This window comes from Hipposideros armiger, unplaced genomic scaffold (assembly GCF_001890085.2).
Source record: "Hipposideros armiger isolate ML-2016 unplaced genomic scaffold, ASM189008v1 scaffold_14, whole genome shotgun sequence".
NCBI lineage: Eukaryota > Metazoa > Chordata > Mammalia > Chiroptera > Hipposideridae > Hipposideros > Hipposideros armiger.
The window spans coordinates 3,352,730-3,377,865 of record NW_017731364.1 but is presented as its reverse complement, the minus strand read 5'-3'; the positions used below and the strand labels follow the sequence as shown (position 1 = coordinate 3,377,865).

General features: G+C 45.3%; 2 protein-coding genes across 8 annotated transcripts in view; one reads left to right on the top strand and one right to left on the bottom strand.

The window, feature by feature from the left end:
• Window positions 1-256: 256 nt before the first annotated feature.
• Window positions 257-8,544, top strand: TMEM41A (transmembrane protein 41A). Its single transcript, XM_019667662.1, has 5 exons — window positions 257-514; window positions 2,111-2,264; window positions 4,343-4,504; window positions 4,893-5,031; window positions 6,703-8,544. The coding sequence occupies exons 1-5, from the start codon at window positions 396-398 to the stop codon at window positions 6,921-6,923; spliced, it is 795 nt and encodes a 264-aa protein (XP_019523207.1). The 5' UTR covers window positions 257-395; the 3' UTR covers window positions 6,924-8,544.
• A 3,881-nt stretch (window positions 8,545-12,425) lies between these two features.
• Window positions 12,426-25,136, bottom strand: part of MAP3K13 (mitogen-activated protein kinase kinase kinase 13) — a 135,083-nt gene continuing 122,372 nt past the window's right edge. For 4 of the 7 annotated variants that reach the window (XM_019623699.1, XM_019623709.1, XM_019623726.1 and 1 more), the window contains 4 exons: window positions 21,524-22,292; window positions 18,434-18,504; window positions 15,774-16,071; window positions 12,426-15,036 (listed from right to left, as the gene is read on the bottom strand). In XM_019623699.1, the coding sequence (XP_019479244.1) occupies window positions 14,935-15,036; window positions 15,774-16,071; window positions 18,434-18,504; window positions 21,524-22,292 (1,240 nt within the window). In that variant the 3' untranslated portion in view covers window positions 12,426-14,934. The other 3 variants (XM_019623703.1, XM_019623742.1, XM_019623734.1) reach the window with 3 other exon arrangements.

Genomic DNA, 25,136 nt, shown 5'->3' with positions numbered 1-25,136 from the left:
AGACTGCAAGTTCGTTGTGGGTAGGGCTCATGATTCGTCTCTGGATCTCCCAACGCCTGGGAGAAAGCCTGCAAATAAGTGGAGAAAGAAACAGAGAACCGTAGAAAAAGATAAACAGAGATAAACGTAGAAAAAGATAGACGGAAGGAGGACAGGCACACGCAGAGGGGGATGGAAGACAGGTTTCAGTTGGAATCTGTACCCAAGGGCACAGACAGCAGAGTCCAGGCGGGGGGCGGGGCGGGGCCTGGGTCTGGGGGCGGGGCTTGGCGCAGGCCCCGCCTCGGTCCGTCCGCGAACACATTCCGCTGGCTCGGTCCGAGCGCCGGGTGGTCCCCTGGGGGCTGACTCCAGGCTCCTCCCTGGTCGGGCGGGTCCGGCTGCGGGGCGCCGACATGCGCCCCCTGCTCTGCCTGCTCGTGATCTTCGCTGGCTGCACCTTCGCCCTGTACTTGCTGTCGACGCGACTGCCCCGCGGGCCGACACTGGGCTCCGCCGAGGAGACGGGAGGCAGGTGCGTGGTGGGGACCGGGGTTCGGGGTCAGAGGAAGGGAAGCGAGGTTCGAGCATGGGGTCTGGACTCCGAGACTCGGGTTCCCCGATCGAGAGCGTCGGGACCCGGGATTTGGGGCTCAGCTCTAGGACTGGACATCGGGGTCTGGTATCCGGGCCGCGTCTACACGGCCTCGGGCAGGAAGCCGGGTCCGGCCCTGGCTGGGACCTGCGTGCTGCCGGCCGCGCTGATGTGCAGCCTGGGTGCGCGGTCGGTGCCTTTGGGGCGGCGATTTGCGGAGGGAAACGCGAGCCTTACCCGGGGCGGAGCCTGTAGCGCGCCTCTCGGTTCGCGGTCCCTTCGCTTTCCCAGGCTCAGCCATCACCCCCATTTGCAGCAGACCCTCCTCTGTGAGAACCCGTAGCCCTTTCTTCACGACTGCTCTCAGCTACCCTCCGTCCACCTCTCCATCCCGTCTCACTTAGGTCTGCCTTTGGGACTGGAAGGTATTCGGGCTTCAGGAGAAACGTTGCCTGGACAACTTGAAATTATTCACGAATTAATGATGGGACCCGCCCCTCTTCCTGGCTTTTTACCTTTCCCCTTCTCGATACCGACTGGGTGAGGCAGGAGGCGGTATAATTAATACCTACCAGGCTGGTTTGTCGTGAGTGCCGCATACTGTATGTGTAAAAAGTTGGTGGGAGTGCCTGGCACAGCATTGCATTATCAGGGATGTTACTAACATTTGAATATTAGGACAATTGTTTTAAGCTACTGTATTCTTTTGCTTTAGCTGAGAAGGCTTTGCGGTGGGTGTCAGATACGCTAAGAGAAACATTCTGATGAGAACTAGGAGGTTTTGCTCATAATTGATCGCTGATGGATTCGAGGATTGTTCAGATGGCAGAGGCAAAATAGCCTTTACACTGTAACCCTTGTACAGGATTCAGAGTGCACGGAGGACCAGATAAAGAACAGGATGAAAAAAAAGAAGCAGGCTCTTTGAAAGGGTTGGTTTAAGCCTGACATGTTATCAAGAAGGTTATGTTTACGGTGTGGGACAGATATGCTTTCCTGAAGGGCCTTTAATTGGCTTGTTAGTGTCTGATAAAACAGTAGTTTTACCTAGTAACGCAAGTACAGTGTGAAGTTTGAATTGTCCTTGGCCTAAAGCTTGTGGGGGAGGGGTGTTCCTTGAAAGGAAGGCAATTTAGGACGTTTAGTGCTTGCCTGGAAATTCATCCATTTGCCTCTGAAGAATAGATCATAAAACCTGAGAGCTAAAAGGGAACTAAGTGATTATCTGACACCAACCCTCATTTTTCCGAAAACGTAACTGTGGCCCAGGGACTAGCCCAGGATGACACAGCTGTATAATAGCAGCGTTCAGATGCTAACCCAGGTCTCTTGCTTCCAAACCAGGGCTCTTCTGACTGCTCTGCTGTGTTGTATCAGGTCACCCATCATCCAGGGCTCCCATTATGTGTGTGTTCTCAGCAGAGCAGATGATGGGCACATTTATAAACCTACTTTGGAAAGACGATAGCACAGTGACTTTCGTAGGTACTAGGTTGATCTGGACTCATGTTTCCATCTGCTTTTCCAAATCCCCAGGTCACTATGGTTCCCCTCTGACCTGGCCGAGCTGCGGGAGCTCTCCGAGGTCCTTCGAGATTACCGGAAGGAGCACCAGGCCTACGTGTTCCTGCTCTTCTGCAGTGCCTACCTCTACAAACAGTGCTTTGCCATCCCCGGCTCCAGCTTCCTGGTCAGTTCCCTGCCCTTCTGTGCCTGTCAGGAAGCCACCTTCTGTCTTTATAGAGGGGCCCTGAAGCTTCAAATCACACAGTCCAGAGGACAGGCTCCTCGGGCTCCATTCGTTGACAGCTTCCCCTGTGGCAGGCACTGTCCTAGTTGCTTTACCTTCATGACCTTATTTAATTCTCCCAACAGCCTTATAATGTAGACATTGTTATCCACATTTTACAGATAAGGAAACAAGTGGTGAGAAGTTAAGTAACTGTGCAAGGTACAAGGCGAGGAGTGGGTAGGGCTGGGGTCTGAACCCATGTCCACCCAGCTCTAGGGTCTGCCTTTCCTCTCAGGTATGCTGCTTTTGTTTCTAAGGCATTGAGAGCTACGGAGCGCTGTCCTTGAGAGAGACACACATGTCCCGGGCTAGGTCAGGTTTTTCTCCTCAGAGCTCCTGTAATGTTCTGCATTTTGATTTTTTAAAAATCTGTTTTCTTCACTAGTCTGTGAGTTCCTTGAGGGCAGGGCCTGTTCCTTATTCTCAGCCTTTGTATTCCTTGCCTGGCTGCAGGGAAGTGCCTTCTTAAGTGTTTGATGAACAAACACAAGTTGTTTGTGGTGATATTAGGCTTTAGAGTATCCCAGGTGTGGAGAGGACAAGTCATTTCGCTTTTTCAGGCGGCCCCTGTGGAGCCACAGTGTTGGACCTGAGCTTGTGCTCTGCCTATTGGATGCTTCTCATGAGTTGCCATCTCAGGTTATATAGAATAATCTCTGCTCTCCTCCCAGCAGCATCTTAAGCTGGTTCATGTAAATGTATGTATATGTTAAGATGTGGGGTGGGTTTGGATCCCAGCTGTGTAACCATGGGCAAGTCATTTAACTTCTCCAACCCTGTTTCCTCATCTCTAAAATGGGGGTACTCCTATTAACCCCCTACCGTTGTCGCATGGGAGGACTAAATGAAACTTGTATAGAGGCGCCGGCATGATAATGGTGCCTGGTACACAGTGGCCCTTAGCCCTTGTTGAATGATTGAGTGATGGAGCAGGAAACCCTGAAAGCTTCCTCCTGTCCTGCCTTTCTCTCCTGGCCCAGCATCTTTTCTCTGTTTCAGGCTCAGGCTGGATCTGTGTAAGCAGTTTCTTTGTTGGAAACTGGAAGGAAAGCATACGTGTCCATGCCAAGAGAGACAGGAGAAGTGTTTGGTGCCTGAGGTCAAGGGCTGACTCATTGGGGTTGCCCTGTACCTGCCTTCCCTCTTGAGCTGATCCCTTTTCACAGCAGAGAGCCAGCTGTCACGGGGGTGAATCCCATCCCTGCCTCGTGTGACCTTGGGCATGATACTTAATCTCTCACCCATAGAATAGGATAAGGAGATCATAGGACCCAAGGTCATAATGAGGGTTAAATAATACATGTAGTCAGCACTTAAAATATAGTAGGTGCTCAGCTGATCCTCACCATCTCACTTCCAGGGTCCCCTTTTACTTTCTCTGTTGGATCCCATGTTTGGTAGGATGATGTCTACCAGCCAAACTACATTTAGGATCTATTGGTTCACTTTTCCACTTTTGTTCATCTAAGATTTTTTTTTTGAGTGTCAGCTAGAGCTCTAGTCAGTATGGAACCCCCAGTATTAGCATACCACATAGATGCAATTCCAGCAAAAAGCAAAGAAACAAAATGTTGTATATAACTTGTGTGGTCTCACTGGGGAAAATTCATGGTTTGTGTTCATTTAAAGTGGTAAAAATAACTTGTAAGTTTCATTTCTGCCTTATCCGAGCACCGAGAAGTGTTTGCAGGACCTATCACAGCCTACATGGCAGGCTGGGTGCTGTGTATCCCTATTTTCCCATTTAATTCTCTCCTGCCCTCTGAGGTTTTCATCCTCATCCCTGCTTTCAAGGTGGAGAGACCAAAGCCAGGGTTGTAGTTCTCAGCGCTTTCATCACTTTTCATTCACTTCTTTAAAATGAGAGTTAGGTTTTGGCTGGGAGGGTGGAGGGAACCTATGACCTTTGGGCTCCAGGACAAGGTGACTGGTTGCTGCCAGATGTTCTGGAGGCTGAGAATTTGTTTTCTTTGCAGAATGTTTTAGCTGGCGCGTTGTTTGGGCCTTGGCTGGGGCTTCTGCTGTGCTGTGTGTTGACCTCGGCGGGTGCCACATGCTGCTATCTGCTCTCCAGTATGTTTGGCAAACAACTGGTGGTCTCCTACTTTCCCAATAAAGTGGCCTTGCTGCAGAAGAAGGTAAGGGGAGGGGGCACATCCGAGTGCTGGGCCCCAGAGAGTCACCTCATGGCCCCGAGGGGAGTGAGGGGCAGGCATTTCCCACACGGCTCCTCTGCAGTACTTCCTGAGGCCCTAGGCGTTCTTTTGATGTCGTCAGGAGGCTCAGACCTGGGATCAAGTCCCAGCTCTGTTATTAGCGGCTCTGTGACTTTGGGCAAATTTCTGACTTCTCTGAGCCTCAGCTACCTCTGTGTTAAAAACGAGGAAAATGGTCTCTACCCTAGAGGGTTGTTGGAAGATTCGGAAACAGAATATGTAAAGTTTCTAGAACGGTGCCTGGCACCAACAGGTTTTCAATATCTGGAGACTCTTCGTTTCTTAATGACTTTGTCTTTTTTGGCTACAGGTGGAGGAGAACAGAAACAGCTTGTTTTTTTTCTTACTGTTTTTGAGACTTTTCCCCATGACGCCAAACTGGTTCTTGAACCTCTCAGCCCCGATTCTGAACATTCCCATCGTGCAGTTCTTCTTCTCTGTTCTTATCGGTAAGAAGTTGGTGGAGTAATTGCGTCTTTAGAGCTGTCATGCTGGGGGACTGTCCTGGGTTAGCAGGTGCCGCCTCTGCCAGCGCAGGCTCATGAAGAGCGTCTTCAGGGCTTATTACCAAAAATGCTGATTTCAAATCTACTCAGGCTTGAACCAGAAACCCTGTAAAAATACTTTTGGAAAAAATAGGATTGTTCATTCCACAACTGTGATTCGTGCCTGCTGTGTGCCAAGCCTGTGCTAGGTACTGGGATTGCAAAAGTAATCTGTAAACACATAGCTTAGCCCATAGTGGGTGCGCAGTAAATGCTAGCAGGAAAAGCAGGGTTGGAGTGAGGGTATGTGGGCAGAAGGAAGGACCGGAGCAAAGGACTTCCTTTCTGTCTTTGGTCCCTGTTTTGATTAAGATCTGCCTTAGGAAGAGCTGGTACCAGTGAAGTTCCTTCTTGCCTTTTGACAATTGCTGACCTTCAGCAAGCCACTTACCTTCAATAGGCCACCTGGCCAGAGGAGGGGCTGTGACTAGAGCAGTGTTTGTCAAAGTATGGGCCTTGGTTGACCTTTATCAAAATGGTAAAGTGCTCACTTCCTGTAAAATCAGTGACTGTTATTTTCTCCAAAGCATCCTCTTTAAGCCTCAGGCAGGGATTGCCTCTTTTAAACCTTTTTTAGAGCACAGAGGGAAAGAATACTTAGGGCTTCTGGGCCAAACATAACAATCTGGGTTTGAGCAGCTGCTATTAATAGGGTATTCTTGGGAGAAATTGAGCTTTCAAACTGAAGCAAACTTGACCACAGCCAATTCTGGTCACATCAGCGTTCAGGCAAAGTGCCTTAGTACCTCCGTTGGCAGCCTGTTGTAACCTAGGAGGCACAAAGCTTGGACACTCTGGGGACCAGGTTTCCAGGCCCCACTCTGACAAGCTGTGCGACCTTGAGGCATCATCTATAGAAGAGGAGTGGGGTGTCAGGGGGTCCCAAAGCAGTCAGAATCTCGGGGTGGGGAGGGGAGAGGCTTTTAAAATGCAGGCTCCTGGGGCTCCAGCTGACCCAGGGAACCAGAATCTAGGGTGGAGCCTGAGGGGGTGCTTTGTCAGCTGCACCAGAGTGTTGTTACGCCACCAGCCTGTCTAGGCACCACTCAGGCTTTTGGGATCCACTGAATGGGATGACCTCTTAGAAACAGGATAGAACATGAAAAGTAGTACTTCTAAGAAACTTGCTTGTTTTTAATGTTCTGAAAACAAACTGTAAATTTCATAATGCTGGTGCTCCTCTTCACTTGGCTCTTTGGGGCCCGCCTCTAGCAAATGCATTTTTGTTAACCGTATGCATATTTTGTCCTAACTGCACTCCCTGATTTTATTCTTCTTCACTCATTTTTCCTGGTAAAAATTTTTTTAAATTTGTTTTAATCTTATTGTAGTGTATATATTTTTGTAAACCATCTCAAGTCCTTTTGTTGAACAAGGCAGGTATTTGTGGGAAGTGAAGAAAGAAGAGAAAAAAGGGAAAAGAAGAAGGGAAAGGGGTAATATGTTTAGTGGTTAGGAGTTGGGGAAAAAAACAGACCTGGGGTCGTTGTTGTGAGTTCCTGGTGACGTTCCTGAAAGGTCGTTCTTCCTTTACCCGCCCCCCTGTAACAGGCTCTTCCCCTTTTCTTCTCCCAGGTTTGATCCCCTACAACTTCATCTGTGTGCAGACAGGCTCCATCCTGTCAACCCTGACCTCTCTGGATGCTCTTTTCTCCTGGGAAACTGTTCTGAAGCTGTTGGCCATTGCTCTGGTGGCCTTAGTTCCTGGAACCCTCATTAAAAAATTTAGTCAGAAAGACCTGCATTTGAATGGAACAAGCAACGCCAATCATCTAAATAGTAGAAAGGGCACGTGATGTGGATTTTTTGGTTGCTGTATCCCTGGACTCTATTGCTTATTTGTGTAATGGGTGTGGTCCTCTCCAGCCCCTCATTGTTTCCTAATTCCCCTCAACAGGTGATTTGGACACTTCATCTGTGTGCAGTGTCTTGTCATCAAGGACAACAGTGCCCTAAAAGGTGAATTATAGGAGGTTCTCAAATCAGCCTTGGTTTAGCAGCCCTGTGAAATGGATGGCCACCTAGAAAGTCCTGTTTATATTTTATTGAATAACAAGGAACTCAGGATAATCTGTTGTCTTTGCCTCTTGCCAAGCCCTGAGCTGCCTCTGGAGAGGATGCTGACTCGTCCAGAGTGCCTCTTGCAAAGTGACAGGCTGTTGTGACCCGTGTTCTTCCGTTAAGTCCGTGGTGTATGATGTTCGTGTACATGATGACATGTGAGCCCACGTCACTGACATCACTCTTCATCTTGTTACTGTCTTGAGGAGTGTTTCTTCTGTGTGTTTTTTGCTGATGACCTACCTCTTCCATGAACTAAGGGAAAGAAGCTGACAGACTGCTTAGAACTCCCACAGACAGCTCCAACGCCGTGGTTTCTGTGATGCTCTTTGTTCAGATGCACTGATGTTATCATGTCACATTTCCTCTTGGTTGCATGTCCTGACAAGCTGATTGCAAACAGCCTATTAAATATGAATGGAGCAAGCTCTGTATGTTATGGAGAAACTCTTACCCATCTGGACAGGGCAGAGCCCTTGAATCACCTGAACCAAATGACCATCAGTACATTTTCTAATCTCCTTTCTGTGTGAAATCCTTTCTCCATCCTGCTGCTAGGAGAATGGACTCAGTGTGCTCAGATATTAGCCAGTGTCCCCTCTGAATGTTTTTGAATTTGCATTTGCTGAGAATAACAGGAATAATTATATTTTATCTTTTAATCCAAAAGCTTGGTTTTGGGTTACTATGTTGTGCTGTATTTTAATTATCTAGCTGTCACTGCATCCTACAGCTGCAGTATTGAATTATCACCGACTTGGGTTAATGCTTCCAAGGACAGAAGGACCTTGGCACCTAAACTGACCAGCTATGGGATTCTGTAGCCTATAGGAGTAACTAACTCATCATTTCCTACCAGAACTATCCCCCTTGGGTATGATCTGCTGGGTTTTGATTTGGCTTCGTCAACAGTCTTGCCAAGGCTTTAATCTAGGCCACGATTAAATTTTACATGAATTCTTTTTTACATTGAATTTTACATGATTACATGAATTCTTGGGAATACTCATTCTTGGGAAGAATGCATTCCCAAGCATTGTTTTTGGACATAGTATGATCCAAAAAACACTACAGGGACTTCATTTATAAAGATGCGTTGCTTTAAAGGAAGCTTGATAATGAGGGTGGGGACGAGGAGGAGGCTAACTGGACTTTGAAATCCGTGGCTCTTGGCGGTCTGGATTAGTGGTCAGTAGGGAGACAAGGAAGCTGTCCACACTATGGCAAGTGCGAACCTTCTGCCCTTCACAGGATCCTTAGGTTCTCTCCCTCCTCCCCCATGATTTGCAACAATATGCCTTATCAGTTGTGAGTTTCAAGGCAAGGTGATTGCCCAAATAAATGGATTTAAATGTTCTGTGTCGTATATGTTTGTACATGTTGCGGACTTTCAATTCCCCTTGCCAATGGGAATCAGGATTGGATGAAAATCTGACAATCTAAAAATGGTGTTTTAGCTCACCACTCTCAGGGGTCTTACCAATATTATTTTTTGGAAGCCAGATTTTCATTTTCACCTTTTCCCTCTTTGCTCACTTTACAGTGAGGTTACTAATAACAGAGGAGTAGCTGTAAGATGGGCAGGAGGGCAGTGGGCTGCCGTGAGCTACCGTGAGTGGCTGGCAGCCAGCGTGAGCGGCCGGCAGCCGGCGTTACCAGCTGTCCAATGGGCAGCAACCCATCTGCTTCAGCCTGGAAGAGCGCAATGATCATACCAACATGGGTCAGTGAGGCGACATCCTCTACAACTAGACTGAAGAACAAAAGGACAGCAACTTGTCTGTTCCTCTCCCCCAATTCCCCAATAAAATCTTAAAAAAAAAAAAAAGGGCAGCAGGAAAGCCACAGGGAAGAAGTAGAGTGCATGTCCAGACTGACAATAATTAAGAAGAGGTTGTAAAACAGAAGGAAATGATGAGTCTTCTTTCTGTGGATGCGTCTAATGAAAAAGCCACAGAAACCAGCTTTGCCCATCCCATTTTCTCTCGCAGGAAACTCCATCATGTAAAGTCTTCGTTTCCCTAAAGTTTTGGCAAATGCTGAGATTTGTAATGGCAGACATCAGGACACAACCATTACCTTTAGGAAAAGACAGGATCAGAAACCAGTGAAGCACACTTTTTGTTTAATTCTATGCATTTGTTTGCTTTGATAGTCGCCCTTGTTCCCATGGCTGTACAATTAATTGTTCAGTACAAAGGAAGCCAGCATCAGCAACCAGCACCAGGACCAGAGGAACTAACAGTACCGGAGACCACAGGGAAGACAGATGAGGGAGTTCATTTTGAGACTTGACCGTAAAAAAGAAGTTACTTTGCTCCAAATTGATAAGGAACTCAAATTATTGCAATAAAGAATCGAAGTGAGCCTTCCCACTTCTGGAGTCTGAGACCTGGTCACTGGAAAATGTAGAGCTACCCTGGTGACATGGTAAGGGGCATCTTCCTGATAGCGTCACATTCTGGCTAGGATTGGTCTGGCCTGCAACCTTGGGAGGACCCCGTCTGCCTGGTCACTGGGCAGCAGCCTGGGGCTGGGAGCCAGCATTCCCCTGAGTGCTGTGACGTGGCTCTGGAGAGCAGGCCTGTGATTCTGCCAGATGTTTCCTTACTGTGGCCTTGCCATATGTTGGGGGCTTGGCTCTATGTGAAATCCTGCCATGCTCTGGTAATGGGGCAGTTACCAAACACCTTAACCCAATTCCTTTGGGGTAACCCTGTTTCTCAGAGCAGTGATTTCAGAGCTCCCCTCTTCTGCCACCTGTACCTGCGAAGTGTTCCAGGTGCCACAAAGGTCACCTACCTCACAGCCTAGTTCATTCCAGTTTGAATAGGCGCTTGCAGTATTGGCTGTAACATGCAAACAAGCACACTAATGTGACTCTTAGGTGCTAATCTAGGAGGGTGGCAACATCGGTGGTGAGTATACTAGGACATTTATTCTATGAAATCAGCAAAGAAGAAAAATATTGCTGCCTAGGAAGGCACTACATTCATACTGACAGTACAAGTCAGGGTTTTAAGAAGAATGTCACGTTTTGGTCTGAGGAAGTCTGAGGAAGAAGCAAGTAACTGGGACTTAACATTAACTTTATGGAAGGCGAGGGAGGAACATATTCAGTTAACACAATGAAATGATGTACAGGAGACATTTTGGAGTTCAATTCATGTGACTGGAGATTATTCAATGGGAATTGTAGCCCAAGAGCTGTGGCGCTTTTCCTGGTAACAACATTGGTGGTGAATATACAAGGCAAGTGGCGTTTTTCCTGCCAATGGTGCTGCCCCCTGAGAGCCATTGGGTGGGATCCGGAGGGAGAACGTGTGTGTGGTCCTGTCATTCTCCCATCAGGGCTAACTCAAGATCTCAAACCACCTTTAGGAAATCAATTACGAGCTTAGAGCTGGGATGGCAAACAGGTCTCCACTTCAATTCTAATCAAGGGGTAGTTGGTGCTCCCAGGGCTGTGTTGTGAGAGGTTCTGAGGCTGTGTCCCAGCTCAGTAGGAAAGAATATGGTGATCAGTAAATAACGTCCATCTTGGGTGTTTAGAGTAGAGATGTTGGATGGTGGTATGTCATGCTATTTTGGTTTCTGGCTTAGTGGCAAAACAAAATATAGCCCACCATACTACAGAGCAGGGTGGGAATTCCTTGGTTTCCAAATATTACATTTTTGGAGAATTTAGTTCCAGGAAGTTCAAGTAGGAACATTTTAAGAAAAGGGGAAAAAATTGAGACTAAGGGCATAGGGAAAAAAGAATAAATTGTTTGATCAATAAGGATGCATTTACACTGAAAGGATGTCACTGCATCCTACTCAGGGGAGGCATTTAAAAATTGGGTTGTTACCAGGAAAACCCCAAACCGTCAAATCTATTACTTAGGCTAAGAGGGAAATTTAGCACAATGAGGCTCTGAAATGGGTGTCAAGTAATTATTAAATCCTACTAAAAATATCCTTAATTCTAGAAGGATGGATTTGTGGATACTAAAGTTCTAAAATATCTACGTTTCAAGTAGGCCATACCAGATCATCTTCAGCTTTCCGAGTCGGTGCTCCACACAGTCTTGCAAATAGCTCTAAACTTTAAGGTCTGTTATAATTTCAAAGTGGGTGCAGGTTTCTCAGTTTCTCTGCTAAGCAATTTTAGGAGGAATTGTTATTCAAAGGACATGATCTAGAAATAGATGGAAATCAAAACCACATGCTCACCTGCAGCACAAATTAACATTCATAATCTGGTTGTCAGTCAAAAACAGATGTTAAATGAATGAGGATATTCATTTCAAGGGGGTCAAACTTTTGGTCAACAATGAAGCTTGAAATCACAGTCCTATGAGTTTCCTTAAAGCACTGTTGCAGTTATCAGGACTGAAGTCTTAGCTCTTAAATTCCCTGAGCTCTGGATGCAGCACTCTTCAGATGACTGGAGCTGTTCTCAAAGAAACCCACACCAGTTCAAAACTGCCCTGGTTCCCTCAGGTCAGACAGGTGAAGGGCGCGGCTGGGATAGAAGTGGCATTTCTCTTGTTAATCTAAAGACTGTTCTTCTCTGAAGCCTCTAGTCCCTCCTACTAAAAATTAATGAAAATGTTCAATGTGGAACGTTATTCACCTCTTGACAATACAGAGAACGACTAAAGAGTCAACACTGTCTGCTACCCTAACATTGCTGATCCCAGCTAATCCAGATGGGTATATGGCATTTTCATGATAGATGATGTCATGTATCATGTCAATCAAGATGGGAATTCAAAAAACTTACCAAAATTATGAGGTATCAGGTGTACATTTTCTAGGAAGATCACGACGGAAAGCTGTAAGACTGACACTGGCCCTCAGGTTTCTCTTTTGCTACTATAGGTGGGCGAGAACTGGATAAGCTGAAGTGTCGGTGTTTTGTGTTGGACAGAAAGGGGACACAGAGTTGTAGCCTCTCTTTTCCTGGAAGTAATGAACCTGAGAGATTCATAGTATAGTGTAGTCTGAAGTCAGAGGATGGAAAATAGGGCCTTTCAAGGTAGTACTTTTCCTATGATCCTCTAAGTGAGCAGGCCTTTCTAGAATTTCTCTAGTCTTGTTACAGGATGACTTCATAGCTAGGCATTTTATGCCATATATATATATATATCATGAAGTACACAGTATACATAAATATAAATATATACATATATAAATATATATCTGTCTCTCTCTCTCTCTCTCTATATATATATGTGTATATATATATTTTTTTTTCATTTTTTTTTAGTTTACGTGCTACTCCCAACTAGGAGAAAACAGGTTGATTTTGTGGGACCTGGCAGGAACTGTCTAACCCACAGGTCCCATGCAGAAACTCTCTAGGTCCATTCCTCTTAGGGCATTAAATAACTCTCTTTTTGCTTCTAATGTAGTCTCATGATTTTATTTCTTAAGAAACTTGAGAAAGTTTACAGCTTTTGAACTGTTTGTCCATCCACTCAGTCACCTGCCCACCCAGGAGCGTTCATGATCAAGTCAAAATCACAATGTATGCGTTGGGCTCCAGGGCAGAAAACGCATCCTCAGATGATTGTTGTTGTTCACAGAAAATGAGGGAATGCACCTAAGATGAATACTGGAGAGCTTCCAAATGGCAGTTCCATTTTCATTCCTTCATGAAAATCATAAAAATTCATAATAATTCATGGTTAGCAATAAACACAATCATTGTGCTATACCGTAAACCACACTTTCTGATCGACAGAAAATGAGAATGATAATAATTATTATAAAATAAAATAACAATGATAATAATGCCATAACTTAAGATCTTTCATGTAGTCCAGCTACAGAATTTATACAAAATGGAATAATTTAACGCAAACAATACTGCTCTCTGTATAAGTTAAACATTTTTCTTCATCTTGCCTAAGCTATAAATTATAGACACTAAATTTTAAATCAATATCTCAACATAAATTGTAAACAAATGGAGGGATCTAACAAGCAAAAGGAACTGTTCTAAATTCCCTCCAGGCTTTCTTTTTTGGCTGATGCAATCACTGAAGCCCAGAGGAGGGCAATGTTTTCATCTGCATTGGAAATGGTTTACTATAATACATGTTTATGTAAGTCTTTCCTCGTGTCCAATGTGATGAATTATTAATGAGTCTGGCCATCTATCTTCTTCAGGTCTTGAGCCTAGAGAGGTTGTTTGACAGTAACCTATCTTGGAGACAGAGACAGGAACTAGGCCAACAGCTGTTTTTCTATAAAATTCTAGACAAAAATTTCCTTATAGCCGAGGCACCATGAAGTAACCTGGGATGCTCTTCAGAGCCCATGACTCTGGAGACAGGAAGGACCTCATGCTTTGGACAATGTAAAACCTTCCCAATTGCTGCTCAGCATCAGTTGTTTTTTTCACAAATTTCCGAATCGAATTATTCAAAACCGCACCGATCCAAAGTGAAGTAAAATACATTTTACAAATAGCATTTAACAAAAGTGGGAGATGGGGTACCTTTTGCAAGTTGCTTATTTGGCCTTTTTTTCTGATACTGGTAGCCAGTCGCTAAAGCTTCCAGGATAGAATGAGTTAATGAAAACAAGGGGGTGGCTTGGGATTGGACATTGGACCAACTCACGCACATCCTAGCTGCCTTCAAAGTCTGTTCTCCTGTTTGAATCAGTATCACTCTAGTAGACAAGCAACCTGGTTCCAGAGAGGGGTGATCCCATCTTCTCCATGTAGCTGAACTAAGACATTCTGACAAAGCACTTGTACAAATTCCACATTTGCTTTTCTAACACAGTCGTCAATTTCTTTTTTCTCTTATTTTTCTCTCCTCCTCAGCTCCCCCACCCCGTTTTCCCTAAAGAAACTGGTCCACAGGTGGAAATGAAATAAGCTACAAGAAAATGGCACATTGGTCAAGGTAACACATGGTCAAGGTCATGACAATGACAGCATTAAAAAGGGAAATATTTGTCGAGGACAAGGTTTGACTCTATCTGTAAGTCTCACTACCAAATGCTGCTTAAAATTAAAAAAAAAAAAAAAAGAAACCAGCTCCCACATATACAGTTTTCTTTTTCCTCCTAGAGGAAGCACATGCCCTCAAAGATCTTGGGTGCAAGGATCTTGTCATCAAACGTTTCTAGGTCATTTCCATCACCCATCTGGACAAGCTGGTTGAATTTAATGCAGTCTGTTCACAAGTTACCTGGAATTGCTTTCCTTTTGCTGTTCTTTGTTTTCTAAAAGGCTCAACATGTCTTGCTCTGGCTCTTCTTCAGTCCCTTATGGACAAAAGAACTGGTCCCCTGTTCAAGTAGCAATAATACCTTCTGGCCCCACAAATTCCCAAGAATGTTGCTCCTATATTCCACTTCTTTCTTTCTTACTTTCTCTCTTTTTTTCAAGAAATTATTGTGTCTCTTTATATATCACATATAGTTCACTCTTTACAGTACAAAGTGTTAAAATGTCAAACAAAAATAAATATCAATGTTACAGTAGCTAGAATATTCAGTAAAATAGATCCCTGCCATTCTTGATTGAAATGTTCAGTGAGACTTAATTTCATTTGGATATTTTTTCCAGAGATTTGTGAAGTCTCATGGTCCTGTTATTGCAGCTCATTTCTAGGGGTAAGAAAGATGGGGCAGCTCTCTTCCCAGACAAAAAAAGTGGGGAGAGAGTGGGAAGAGTCTGGGGGTGGGATGGATTTGAAATGCCGGTACAGTCATGAGATCTTCAGGATGGGTATTCTCTCATTACCAAGTAGCAGAGCTGTAGTGTTTATTGGTCCTAACTGTGGCATCAGAACACTCCCCATCTGAAGAGTCACAGTCCGATTCTTCAAACTGCATAGGATTCTGCAAAGTCAAGACAAAATAAAACCTAAATTCATTCCTGCAATCACTCAGTAAACATATATTGAACACCTCCCATATGACAGGCACTGTGATGGCTTGGTGGGTAACGGGGGCGACAAAGACAGATAAGACCAGGTCCTGTCCTTGTGGGGCTTATAGAAAAAAAGACATAAAGATAATGATGACAATTATAACAGTATCACCACTTATGTAATGTTTCCTATGTCCCAGGTACTGTTGTAAGGTACTCTCATCTACTGAGAGGTGAAGTGGCTTCCCCAACATCACACGGTACATACAAAAGCTGGGGTCTGCATCTAGGTGGTCAGATTCCAGGGCACACAATTTCAACCACTATGCCATCCTGCCTCTCCAAAGGCAGTACTGAACTAAAGTGTTACATGTGCTATGACAGCATCATCAAGGGGATGGTGGGGACATGGAAGAGGGAGGCTCATACCCTTAACCAGGTTGGGAGATGGGGTCGGGATGACATGTTTGAGTTAAATCTTGGGATGAATGGTTCCTGAGTAGTTCAATGTTTGTGCCTCATTTGGGAGAACTACACTCATTTTGGAGCGCTCTGTTGATTTTTGCACTTCTACTGACTTCATGGAGGCAGTTGTATCTTATATACTAAGTGATCATTGTAAAGGCCCTATGGACTTGACCATGTTGTAACCCAAGAGGTACAGGAAGGGAACCATGATGAGAGAGATGGGAGGAGAGGCCCCCACCTCATAGCCACGTTCCTCCGCACACAGCTTGCCCAAAGACATCTGCGTCTTCACGCGGCGCACGGCACACTCCTTGTCAGACAGTCCGTCTGAATGCGAGGATATCTCGATGGGGATCTCCGGCGTCTGGGACAGCAGGTCATCTAGCTTCTCTGCCAGGCGGTCTTCAAGTTTATCAGCTAACTCATCAGGACTGTTTGAGTGGTCACTGGTGTTCCCCTCCTCTCCATCAGACACAGAGAAATTCTCAGAGCTAAAGGTGGAATATGACTGGCAGCTGCTGATGCAGCGATGGGGTCTAGAACCACAAAGAACCAGAGGAACTTAGTCATAGGAACAACTACTTTCCTTACCTCGTCTGTCAATCACAGCCTTGGTGAGAGGTCATCTAGTTTCTTTCCTGCCCTTCAGGGAGATTCAAATCCAGATAGGTTGAAACTATTTAATTTCAAAGCAACAAAGAGGGAAATTTATACGGTTATGTGACCAAACTCCAAAGCTGACGGCTACCACTGGTCTTGAAAAAAAATCAGCTAGTCTAATCATACTGTGTATACCTAGGCAAGGCAAGGAGATGTTCAAATTGAAATTATGCTTCTTATTCACAGAATCCTAGATTCTCACTGCTGAAAGAGACTTTGGAAATTCTCTGGTCTACCTCAGTTCCTAGATCAGAAAACTGGACCCACAGAAGGGAAGTGACTTGTTCAGTCAGCCCACATCATCAGAAAAGGTAGAGCGGCTTGGGCGGGTCTATTCCCATCCCACTCAGGGTCCTTCACTACCCTCCACTCCACTCCAGCTGCACTGTCCATTGGGCATGGCAGCCCTGGAAGGCACCTTCACCACCCCTGTCAACATCCCCAACAGAAGTGAGCTTGGAAGGAACATTCTCTGTGCAGCTGTGGGCACTGCCCAACCTGTCAGTGGTTCTCTCCATTTAATATCTGGGTTTAGCTCTGATAAGGCAAAGTTTGGGGGGTGGTGGGAGGAGAATTTACAAATGTTCCTCATTTCTTTCCCATTGTTTGTAAGTAGCCTAATAAGAATGCTGTTAGCTCATACTCGTTTAAAAACAAAACAAACAATAAAAAAGACTGCTTTTCTCTCTGTGGTTGTCTGATCTTTTTGTATTTTGTAACACAAAGTGATTTGGATGGTGTATGATCTCAGCCAGGCCAGGTGGTGGGCTGGGGGGTGGGGCAAAGGACATATGGAAAGAACCCACGTGGGAAAGGGAAGTGAAAGTAAGACTCTCAACTTCTCACAGCTGGTCATCCAGAAGGCAGACAGGGAGAAGAATGTTATAATATACAAAGCAAAACCATGCAGTAAAAACATAAATGTTATTTGCATCATAGCAAAAAAGAAAGGTGGGAAGCCATTAGGTGGGCTGAGTTCATGGTGTGTCATAGGAACAAAAGCTGGAAGTAACATCGTTGTGATGCCAGTAGAATGAGTTCAGAGAATGAAGACATTTTGCTCGGGCTCAGTCTCACTGCATAGGAGAAAAGAGTGTCCAAAGAGACAGTAAGACAGCAATAGTAACATGGCAGGAATAGCTCAGGGAATGAGAACAGATTTCAATTTTTTGCACAGAGTGGGGACCCAGAATACAATTTACCAAAGGAGTAGGAGTCCCTTGGTTTGGAGGGAATCCCTGTTTCTGGGCAGGTATACAAACCTTCCAGGGATTCTTAGAGCTTTACTCTTCAAGAATGAAATACCTATTAGCAGAACGAAAGGTCTCCTGGGAGGAAAACTACATTCTCTACCCCTACATAGGGGCAGCTTATTCTAGAAGTAGGGGTGTGTGGTCCTTTTTAATCCTACAAGCAAAATTATTGTCGATGGCTAAGCAAGACGCTCTTTCAAAGGCTGGGTTAAAGAAGACTCAACTCATCTATTTATAATTAATTTGAGGCATAACATCCAAGGCATGGAGACTGCTTTGGATTGAACTGTGTATCCCACCCCCCAAATTCACATGTTGACGCCCTAACCTCCAGTGTGACTGAATCTGGAGACAGGGTCTTCAGGAGGTAATTAAGGTTAAATGAGGTCATAAGGGTGGGGCCCTAATCCGATCAGACTGTGGCCTTATAAGAGGAGAAAGATCTCTATCTCTTTTTCTCTCCCTCTCAAACCCTCCCCCCACCCCCAAACCATGTGAGGCCATAGTAAGAAGGCTGTAGTCTGCAAGCCAGGAGGAGAGTTCTCACCAGGAACCTTGATCTTGGACTTCCCAGCCTCTAGAACTGTGAGAAATACATTTCCATTGTTTATGCTGCCCCGTCTATGGTATTTTGTTATGGCAGCCCAGACTCATACAGGGAGGTACCCTAGAAACCAATAAAATTATCCATAAAATACATGGCCACCCCTCATAAACTGCCCACTATATTCTCAATTGTAACCATGAATCTATATTTATGCTCCTCATCTTGAAGGTCCTATGAAATGAATTCTGATGAACTGGGATTTGCAGTGCATAGCCAGTTGCTAAAACGTGGCAATGGGAAACCAGGAACACAGTGAGTTCAAATTTCCCTACAAGGTGGTTATTAGAAAGTCCCCACAATTGAACAGGAAGTGGGGGCAAACTTAGGGTTTTCCCGATTACACACTGAAAGCAATCACATGCGTCTGGTGATTTTTACCTTGGTCTTCGTGGAAATTCAACTTCACTATCTACTTCTCCTTCTTCCTCTTCTGAGGAGTCATCTCCACTCTGAGGAACACAAAGAAAAAGTTTTATTCCTCTCTCTCTCTCTCTCTCTCTCTTTCTCTCCCCCTCACGCATTTGTGCTCGTGCACACACACATACACAGAGTCCTTGTAAAGTTTTAATTATCATCAAAAGGCATTGAGTAGTAGCTTGTTATCTTTAAACATATATATTCATTTAGCAACTTTTCACTAAATGAATTCACTCATTCATTTAGCAACTTTTCCTGGATGTCCATGGTGATGGGCTCTGCACTAGATGCTGGAAGACACACAGAGCTGAATAAAATGTTATCTTTGTCTTCAGGGAGGTGAAGCCTCCATGAAACTATCCAGAGGTGAGTGAACAGAGAGGGGAAACTGGAGAAGAGGTCTTGGATTTTGGGGTGATCTCTTGTCATTATTGTCACTAGTGGTTCCAGGCTCTGTCATAGAGACTCCACCAAGAAGTGATCTTTCAGTTGTTCAGAGCTCAACAATTACTTTTCCCCTTTTATGTACAAATCACTTTTCCACTAATATTATAGTTATTATGCTTGTATCATCTCTACTACTAAGACATACATCGTTTGAGGGTCAAGACCATATATTCTTCACTCCACCATTAACACAATGTTGCATACAAAATGTGCTAGTACATTACTGAGTCAGCATGTTGGCAGGAGAAGAGACATCTGAGGCCTCGTGACCACCAGCACTCTGTGGTTGATCTGAAAGGCTCGAAAGTGTCCAGTCTGAGAAGATGATCTTCCCTCACAGGGAAGATCCATCTCTTCAAGGGCACAGGAACAGCCACACTAAGACCAACTGTCCTTAGCCACAGCGTCACGATGCCCTGGATTACTATAATCCCTTGTGAGGTGGGTAGTTGGGTCCAAGTAATTGTACCAAAGATTGAGGGTAATTTACTTTGAAAGTCAGTTCTAAAATACTGTCACCCTGGGGCCGGCCGAGTGGCGCGATGGTTGGGAGCTCGCTTGGGATGCCGGAGGGCCCCGGTTCGGATCCCACATGTGAGGGCCGGTGACGCTGCCCTCCACAGCTAAGATGCTGAACAACAGCTCAACCTGGAGCTGGGCTGCCATGAGTCGCCGGCGACGGCGTGGGCTGCAGTCCCTGTGGCAGTGGATTGCCGTGGGCTACCGTGTGTGGCCAGCAGCCAGCGTGAGCGGCCAGCAGCCGCAGTGAGCGGCCGTCCAGAAGCCGGCGACTGATCTGCCTCGCCAGAGAAGAGCGCAATGATGGTGCCAACTTGGGCCAGTGAAGCAACGTCCTCCACAACTAGACTGAAGACAAAAACGACAGCAACTTGTCTGTTCCCCTTTCCCCGATTCCCCAGCACTGTTCCCATCCCCCCAATTTCCCAATAAAAATCTTAAAAAAAAAAAATACTGTCACCCTTACCCACTTGCATTCTGATATGCTTTCTGAGTAGGAAAGACAGGGATGGAGTTATCCTGAACGCTGAGATGAGCAGGAGTACACGTGGGCGTGTATCTCAGCAGAGAGAAGTTGAGCTGCTCTGTGGGAGTGTGGTTCTAATGAGACCAAATGTATGAGGCGTGTGTTCTGTGGGCTGCAGACCCATACATGGCATCAAAATGGCATTGGGATAGTCCAAAGATACACATTACTTGGGAGGGGGCTGGGGGATTTTTAAAGGGTACAGGGTTTCTTTTTGGGGTGATGAAAATATTCTAAAATTAGTTGTGGTGACGATTGTACAACTCTGAATAAAAAGAACTGAGTTGTACTCTTCGAATGGGAGAACTGTATGGCATGTGAATTATATCTCAATAAAGTTGTTACCAAAAAATACATGTGACTGGCCAGAGGGGTGGAGGGAACAGAGAATGGATTAGCCCAAATCCTGAAACACAGTTTACTCTCTGGGAATGCTTAGTCAGCAGCAGCTGACTAAGTTTTGTAGGGAAAGAAATACAGTTCTGAGATAGTAGCCCTCAGCTTTAACTTCTTTTCTATTAAATGTCTAGCTGACCAAAAAACATACTTATTTACATTTTAGGCACTTTCATTCCTACAAGTAAACTCCTGATGAATAATGATGATGATAAGAAACAATATTTAAAATTGAGTGGATATCTACTGTGTGCTAAATACTTTTCATACCTAGTCTTATTTTTAACTCATTAACAAGATGAACTCATACTTTTGGAAGGTTACTGTTTGCCAGGCCCTGTTCTAAATGCCTTACATGTATTAACTCATTTACTCCTCACATCAACCAATGAGGCAGGGTCCACTATTATTAGCCCTATTTTATAGACAAGGACACCAGGGTTCACAGAAGTACTAAGTGGAAGAGCCTGGCTTTGAACTCGGGTCTGTCTGACTCCCAAGCTTGTGGTCTTAACTACTATGGTAGCCTGTGCCCCAGCTATCACGCCCCCGACAGCCAGTGGGCAAGGAGAGGAACAGGTTTCCATGACTGAGAACTGGCTGGGTCATGATGGTTGTCAATTACAGCAATGTTTTCCAAAATACAATGTGAAGAAAGCTAGTCCATGGGGGCATTGATAGATGTTATGTTTAAAGGGCAGTATGGTCAAATAGGTGAGGGGTATGCCGGATTAAACAAGGTTACTGCATGATTTCTCAAAGCCGAGGATTCGTTAATGTACACTAAAAATCACCCAGAGGGGACAGAGAATACTGTGTTTATAATGGGATTCTTCCTTCTTGCAACATCCCTTAGGATTAGGCTAGAGAAGAGGTTTCCAAAGTATTCTGATTACATATCCCTAATATATGGTTATTGGTCTATTTATAAATTATATACATTTGAATCAGTTCCCAAAGCGTATTCCCTACCTAGTCCATTACTTCAGCAGTGTGGAAAGAAAGTATTTCAAGTACAAGAAGCTTCTGTTTACGCTTTTGTTATCTCATCCTTTTACAAAATGCACACTTTTTACGTATGTTTCATAACACCTATAACATGATAGGCTCTGACATTCCACGAAGGCAGTGCTACACACGCTGCTGTTGTCATCACCACCTACCTTTTGGAGGGGCCTTGTTTTTCGAGGTAGCACTGGGGGGGTGATGTGATGAGGGACGCCAAGAGATGAGGCAGACCTACAGCTGCTGAATTCAGTTTCTTCCATTTTCTCAGAACCTTGGGCACTGTCTGAGAGGAGATTGTGTGCTGGTGACTTGAAAAGGTCGGGGCTGCTCCCCGCTGGCTCAGCAGGGGGACCGTCTAAGGACCCACACTGTTCTGGTCTGCACTGGCGGCAGGGGTCATAAGGGTCAGCCTGACAACAGCCCCACGGGCCGGCCTGGCCCTTGTCAGGCTCAGAACTTCTCCAGCAATCTGCGGCCACGGCTGTGGAGATGAGGTCAGGGCTAGAGCCAGGCATCTGTCTCTGAGCATGGTTGCTGAGTGGGCTCCGCAGGGCTGCTGCTGGGCCAAAGTACCTCAGGTTGTTGGTGCATGTTGCAATGTCCTGTCCGTGCATATTGAGCCTGGGATGGTGACTCTGAGACACGGCAGGAGCGGGGTGCTGGTATTGTTGCTGCAAGGAAGGGTATTGGGATTGAGTTTGGTGTAAGTAAGTGGGGTGGGGTGAATTTTCCTGGGCGGGCTGGTTTTTCAAGATTGCTGCAAAGTCACTATGGCTGCCTCTGCTACTCCCTCGGCGGTGGCGTGGTTTGCTCCGATACCGGCTCTTGCTGCTTGAGGTGGACATTTTGGGACTTCCGGACAAAGGGGATGCAGCGGGAGCCACCTCCGTGCTGGGGATGCCTTCAGATCTCAACAGATCTGGCCTGGGAGAAAAGAACAGGTTTAGTTTTAGATGTATGGAAGCACATTAAAGTTTGGGTAAATATATCCCAAGCCTTGAAATACACACACCCTTTGAATCAGCAGTCACACATACAGGGGGTTTATCCAATGGAGATAATGATATCCACAAAGATGTTACAGTATTGTTTAAAATAGCAAAAAGTTAGAAACAACCTAGATGTCCACTTACAGAGCATGCCCTTTATTCCCCCTGGATTTTAATTCTGTGCCTCAATGGCCAAGGTGCTCAATTCCCTTTAAATTCTGATTCTACTGTACAGGTTTCTTGATCTCTTCCTTATAGAATGAGCTATCAGCTTGGTGCCAATACACCAAGCAAGGAATCTTGCTTGCTCATACCTGCAGAAATCTGTCTGATGATGGATCTGGATAGATCCTCAAGGGATCAGCAAAGGAAAGAGGTCTGGTCCCAGAGAAGGAAGCCTCAGGTTAACTAGACAAGAAGCTAAGTTCAGGGAGTTTGGTCCAGCCAGACATGTCTCCTTGAGGGCTGGGACTATGTCATATCCATCCTTGTATGTGAAGGATAGTAACAAGGAGTCTTTCTTATAGTAGGTACTCAATAAATGCTTAAGGAAGGGGGAATCATCAGGGTAAGGGTAGAGGAGAGGGAAATGGTAGATAGCCCAGGAGGGGGAATTAAGCCAACAAGAGAAGGGCTTGTGAGGAGGGAGCCTGGACTGTGCTGGGCTCCTAAAGGCAGGGGGTCCTCTCACAGTCGTGTTGAAAGGTGCCACTGGGCCAATCATGCAGATCACGTGCAGGAGGAAGCCAGTGCCTGAAGGTAAACCCTGTGCACACTGATTCCAAGGCACACAGGTGAACAATAAATGATTTCTGAACTGATGAAAGGAATCAGGGCAGAGATTCTAGGCTACCAGGTCGTACTGCTACTTCCTTTCCACCAGAGAGTAGCCTCAGCCTTCTTTGGGACCAGACACACACAAATCAGCAGGAGAATTCAAAGCTGGAGGGACCAAACTTTTTTTTAAAAAAAACAACAACAGAATCCTTTTCTCAAATTAATTATATGGAGAAGCCCAGTATATGAAAGAGATATAGTAGAATAGTTGAAGAGCGGTGGGAGAGCTGAGGCCCCTCCCTACAGGCTCCACCTCCTGGTCTTCTCTACCCCTGAAGCAGCCCCTGAGATGCTTCTCTATGCAGGCCCTGGGGTACCCCAGACCTCGCTTGGAAACACAGATCCAGTCCTGCCCCCACCCTATGAGATGAGGACCCCAGAGCCCAGCCAGAGGGCTCATAGTCTCTCATAGCTTATTACTGGAATCTAGACCAGAAGAGTCTGTCAATTTGCCGTTTTACTTATTGTAGAGTCAGAGTACAGCTTGATGGTGCAACACATCACCTGGGATCTTGTTAAAATAGTTGAGTAGATCTGGGATGGGGCCTAAGAGTCTGCACTTCTAACATGCTCTCTGATGCTGCTGAACCGAGGATCACACTTTGAATATCTAGGGCTTATAGGAAATTAGCTGGCATCAGGTAGGAGATGGGTTTTTCTTTTCTTTCAGAGGTGCAGTTAAAGGCTTGTCTTAGCACAGAAGTTTCAGGAGCTATCAGTTTATAAATAGGTAGTTACTGCTATCAGCAGCTTCCTGTCTCAGATTCACAGTTGTATGGTCAGCTGGCCAACTTAGTGCCCCAGAAGGCATCTGGATGGAGGAGGCCCTGGGGCTTTTGCTGAGCCAAGAGAGCCCTATTTATTCAAGGCTCAGTGAGGGCCACCTACTTACTGAGGACCTGGCTACGGTGGGATCTAAAGGAGAGCTGAGGGGGAAGTGTCCTAAGTCACATGAAGGCTGCTTTTATTGAAGCTGGCAGTGCAAAAATCCCAGAGTAACAACAGCTCACGGTTTACAAAGCACTTTGCCATATATAAAACAGTTGTTTCCTATTATTACAATATCCATTTTACGGAGAAGGGCACTGAGGGATCAGAGAGGTTAGCTACCTTCTATTGATCACAAAGCAAGTAAGTGGTAGAACTCATAACTTGAACCCAAGTCTTTTGACACCAAGGAATAGTTCTTTCCCCATTCCACACTTTTCCTTATCAGAAGCTATTTGGCCTGTCTGACTGGCCTGTGCTCACTTGTGACAGGCTTAGTGGATCCATCACTGAACTCTGACTCTTTCCTTTTTATTCATTAACGAAACACAAACTGAGGCCTAAGCTGAAGGATGGTGGTTGATTTCTCCTCTCTGATCTCCTCAGAGGTCACTGGACTTCTGACTTGATAATCACTGGACTGTCCACATAATCTGAAACTTAACTCCTTAAAGGGGCCATCAACTGAAAGTACAATACTTCCCAGTTCTAATACCCATTCAAGCTGCCTTTCTGGACAAGTTTAGTTAGCTTGTCAACTAAGCATTTGCTGGTGGTGTCAATGTCTTTCCAACGTATTTCTCACAGCACAAATAAAAATAAACATGAGCTCCTATTTTGAAAACAAGGTACTATTTTCTCCTAATGCTCTTAGTTTTAGCTACAGGCAGAATGCAGAGAGGAACCAGCAGGTGAACTCTGTCCCTACTTAGTACACTCAAAGAAAGAGGCATTGGGATTCCCCAAGGTTTTGCCTGGTGCCATCTGAAAATGATTTTTCAGAACTTTACTAGAGGATGGCCCGGGGTGGTAAGTAATATTAAAATTGGAGTTAATCCGTAGGGTGACTCATCAGTAGTTTCGATTTATATTAGTCATGCTATCGTAGAATGGCCACCATTAAAATACATTTTCGGTTTGCATTTTCTCATTACATTTATTCTTTCCCCATTTC